Genomic DNA, 4,801 nt, shown 5'->3' on the forward strand with positions numbered 1-4,801 from the left:
CTCGACCACCCTTGTCCTCCTCGCCACAATGCATCTTAAACTGTAAGCATGGACAAAGTCCGGCACTGGAATTTCCTGACTGTCCTCAGTTATCCCCGGATCATGCAGACAATCCAGGACATGCCTGTTTTAGAGGCTCCTCAAAATAAACACACACAATTAAATTACCATTGAGGACTCACAAGCCTCCAAGAATATGTCCTTAAATTTTAGTTTGAAATCCATCTCTATGAGGCCCCTGCCCCCAAAAAAAGGTTAGGAACCTAAAGGGAGGGCCAGCAGGTGGCATGGTGGTTAAGGCGCTGGACACTCACAGGGCTCAAGTGCTGGACCTGGCAGCTTGCTTTTCACTTTCTCTTTCTCTCTGGTGAACATGCAATGCTTTGTAGCAAATTTTTAAAAATAATAATAAAAGGGACCAGCAGTTGGTATAATGGCTATGTCACTGGACTCCCATGTAAGTTGACTGCAGTTTGAGTCCTGGTCCCGGTAGCTTAAACTCATGCCAGGCGCGTGTACATGCGTGCCCAAGATCCCGAGAGGAGAATAGAGGAGAAGGGATTGCGGCGTGGCCATCTCCCCTGGGGGGTGATTTCTTGCTTTCTCTCTCTCTGTCTCTGTCTGTCTTTCTGGTGAGTGCACACACCGTATAGCAACAACCTCTCCAAAAATAAAGAAATAAATAAATTTTAAAATACAAATAATAATAATGATAAATAAAATTAAATAACTCTTCACAAATATTTAAATCTAGGGGAAAAAAAAAACCTAAAGAGAGACAGTGAGAAGAGAGACAAAATGAGATGGAGTCACTAGCCCCGAGTCAGGGCTGGATGCAAAAGGCAGCACACCTCAGTCAATGGCCAGCTATTCCTTCTGCTGGTGATCAACATCCTACCCAGTCTTACTGCATCTCAGCCCTCAGGATGACAGGCCACTTCCAGACACAGCCTACCCATGGGTCATAATACAGAGGGTCAATGGGTTAAAGTGTATTTGCCAATCGCAGTTTAAAGGCAGCGACTACCTGAAGCACTGCTGAGAAAAGTTCGGAGGCTGACCGGGCTCAAAATGAAAGAGTGCTACAATTGATTAGTGATGTCTGTTACCTGCACAGCCATTGCAGAGAGGAACTGGACAGATATAGGCCTTCCCTGGATTTCAAAATTCAATTCTGGTAGAGTGACAGATTAAAAAGCAAAAGGTATATCGCAATCAGAAGTAATCTAAAAACCTATCTGTTCCGAAAAGGTGATGACGCTAAATTCAAATGTGCAGCTAGATTGCACAGGTAAAATAAATGATCAAAGTAAGCTGGGTGCAGACGCAAGGACAGAGGCGTCACCCCAAGGCAGCGGCCACTTCTTAGCTACAACCATTGCACCAAAAAGGAGCACGGGACTGGTGTTGTCAGATATTTTAATTTCGTGAAGAAGTGAGGAATCTGGATTTTCATACAAAGTCTTCTGACTTGTCAATTGGGGCAACCAAACAATTTTTAAATACAATTTTAGGTATGGTTGTTAAGGAGGCTGGATCCCACATGGCTGACTGCACAGTTTGAGTCCCAGACCTGGTAGACTGAAAAACACCCTGGTCACACCTGTGTGTATGCCCAGAACCCTGAAAGGAGAAGGGGAGGAGAAGAGACTGCAATGTGACCATCCTTCATGGGGGGGGGGTGCTTTCCCATTTTCTGTCTCTCTCTCTCTCTCTTTCTCTCTCTGTCTCAATTCCAGTGAGTACACATACCCTTTAGCAAGTTTTGTAAAATACATTTTTTAAAATTTTATTTATTATTATTATTTAAATTTGTTATAGGACACATGTGCTCACCAGAGAGAGGCAGAGGGAAAGTGAGAAAGCAAGCCGTCAGTTCTGGGGTTTGAACTGAGGTCAGCTATGTGGGAGTCCAGCACCTTAACCACCACACCCCCTGCTGGTCCCCAAATATACATGTTTAAAAGTTGCCGTTCCTTGGTCTAAACACTGACCAGCCTGTAGGCTCCCTGTGCATAACCCCTGATCTAGTCTAACATGTTCATTTCATAGAGAAACACCTGAGACTTGGAGAGGCGGGGCGAAGATCAGAACCCTTGTCCCCTGAATCTCAGTTTCGTGTTTCTTTCTCACACCCAAGGCCCCAGTCTCAACATTTTGCAAAGAGAGGAAAGAGCATCTGGTGTTTCCTATCCACACCAGTTCCCGGATCAGAGCTAAGCTCAGGCTTGAGGACTGCAACTCACAGACCAGGTGCAGAAGGGAACCCCAGTTTCAATGAGGCTGTCCCAGGACGCCAGATTGGTGGTGACAGCCCAGAGCCCAGAACCGTCTCCGCACAAGGACACAACTCCCAATCCCAGGTCCCCCAACAGGGCCAACAGAGAGCGCCTCCCTGGCAGCCATACCTGTGTTCCACTCATGCCCACAGGTGGCCCAGGGGAGCTCGGTGGTGAAGCAGTTGCTCAGGTAGAAAATGGCCCAGGCCAGGATGATGATGTAGTAGACGTTTAGATGGGCCTCGATCACCTGCGTGGCATAGCCGATGCCTGGGAGGATGAGAAAGAAGCCATCTGAGTCTCCGCCTTTTCCAGGCTTCAGCCACTCTTCCCAGCCCGACGCTGTCTGGGCCAAACTTCGCTCTCTCGTCAACTCAGCACTTACCTTCAAACAAAGGACAGACTTTCCTCCAACAGGTGATGCCACCTTCACTTGTGAATTGCCCCAGAGCCGTTTCCAGGAAAAAAACAGGAATTCCACAGCAAATAAAAAATACCACATAGGGAATCAGGAATGCACCTAGAAGAAGGCAAAAGAATGAGATTAAAACCGGGGGGCTGACTGGTGCCATGGCGATTAAGGCGCTGGATCCCACATAGTCAACAGCACGGTTCAAGACCCAGACCCAGTAGCTTGAAAAAAACACTGGGTGTGTGTGCATATGTGCCCCAAATCCTGACAGCAGAATGGAGTAAAAGAGATGAAGGCATAGCCATCCACTTTAAAGGGTGCTTTCTCATCATCTCTCTCTTTGCCTTTCTCTCTGTCTCTTTCTCTCTCTCTGGCCAAAACCACACACACTTAGCAAATTAAAAGAAAAACTGCCTTCCCACTAGGAAGCATAGCACAAGAAATCTTTCCTAAGCACCAACTACAGGTAAGATATTGTTTTCCCTGAACATGAGTTCAAATCATAGCCATGAGAACCACAGTCAGAAAACGTGGCTCTGATTCGTCTAGGGTCTCCGACAGCCCTGAGCAGGTCTACATGCCAGCTCCCAGCCTCAGCATCCTCGTCTGTGGAATAGGGCCTTCGTACCTAATATCTGCATCACTTATCTCACAGAACTGCTGTGCAATACGAGGAGACTGTAAAAGAATGTGTCTACATATTTGATTATTTACACATCTCATTGTGTAGGCCAGGTCAGATCCATTTCCCCCCTGGAGGTTCTTTTTCATTCTAAAGTGACATCAACAGGTGAAAGGGGGCTGCTTCCTCTTATTTACATTGGAAGGGACCTGCAGAAAAACGTTGTTCACAGAGGAGAGCTGCCTGAGGGGATCTACAGTGAGAACCTCAAAGAGTTGAGGTTCAAAGAGTTAAGTGCCCGTCTACACAAGGTCTAGGTATGAGGTTGAGTTCTAATGAGTTTGCAGCCAAAGTCTATCCAGTAAGACTGGCAGGCATCAGTCTAGAAAAAGACCACCCTAAGCTTTAATTCCCCTACCTTGAAATACAACACTCCTTGCCTGGGCTCCCTGTGAAACAAATAGCTGAGGTGAATACAAGTCATTACAACCAGAAGGGGATTCTTCCAAGTTTCTCACTCTCTTTCCTGTCTAATAACAGAGAATGAACACACGCTATTGCCCACCATCTGATTTCACAAATAAAGCCTTTCCCCAGAATTGCTTCCTGCTAAATGAAGTCTTTTTAGCTGCAAGGATTAAGAGCAACAATTTTGATCAATCCTGATAGCAGGGCCATAGCTATCAGGCAGGATCTGAAAGGGTCTTAGCTTTTCTTAGCAAGCGACTAATTTCAAGTTTCCCACTGCAAAAGAAATACTTTCAACTATTGTGGTCATCTATGAATTGAGCAACGGGGATATTTTTTAAATGGGAAACAGTTGATAAGCAAATACCCCGACTCTATGGGGAGGGGTCTTCAAAAAGTTCTTGGAAAATGCAGGTGTATTATAAAGAAACTATGCATGGCTTTCAAACGTTGCTTTTGCACCGAATTCTATTTCTATTTCTCCATGAACAGTTTAAAGTCCTCCTCACATATTAAAAGCAAAAAATGTATAACAAGGGGTGAGGATCTGTTTACTGAGTCTAAATCGGAGTGATTAAAACAAACTGCGGCTAGTTCTCTAATATGTTCTAATTTACCTGTGAACCCTCTAGAACCGAACTCATGACACTTCCCAAAAGCCTTCTGGCCCATGTTGTCACAAAGCAGTACTCCTTAAGATTACTAATTAATTAACTCGGTCAAACCGGGAGATGTAAGCACTCAATAGAGTTAGAGTGCAAGCAAAAAAAAAGACCAAAAAAAAAAAAAGGCATAAAAACAATGACTCATTTTTAAACTTTACTCACTACAACCTTTTCTCTATTTCACTTTGCAGCAGAATTCGTAATTAACCCAATTTACCCTGTGTTTTGCTTTTAGGAAAGCCTTTTGTTTCGGCATAATCATTTCCTCTATGAAGAAAAATGTTAAAATCATTTTCGCCTGGGATTACCCTACAGGGTTTCCACAGGTTTCCAAGTGGACACGGCAGTTTGGAAA

At 44.8% G+C, this 4,801-nt stretch overlaps 1 protein-coding gene across 1 annotated transcript in view; it reads right to left on the reverse strand.

Moving 5' to 3' along the window:
- SLC6A11 (solute carrier family 6 member 11) overlaps positions 1-2,799 on the reverse strand; it is a gene marked incomplete at its 5' end in the record, with an annotated part of 170,682 nt that extends 167,883 nt beyond the window's left edge. Inside the window, 2 exon segments of the mRNA XM_014589129.1 lie at positions 2,409-2,549; positions 2,665-2,799. Of these exon segments, the coding sequence (XP_014444615.1) occupies positions 2,409-2,549; positions 2,665-2,799 (276 nt within the window).
- Between the last annotated feature and the right edge of the window lie 2,002 nt (positions 2,800-4,801).

Source organism: Tupaia chinensis, unplaced genomic scaffold (genome assembly GCF_000334495.1).
Source record: "Tupaia chinensis unplaced genomic scaffold, TupChi_1.0 Scaffold000333_1, whole genome shotgun sequence".
Lineage (NCBI taxonomy): Eukaryota > Metazoa > Chordata > Mammalia > Scandentia > Tupaiidae > Tupaia > Tupaia belangeri.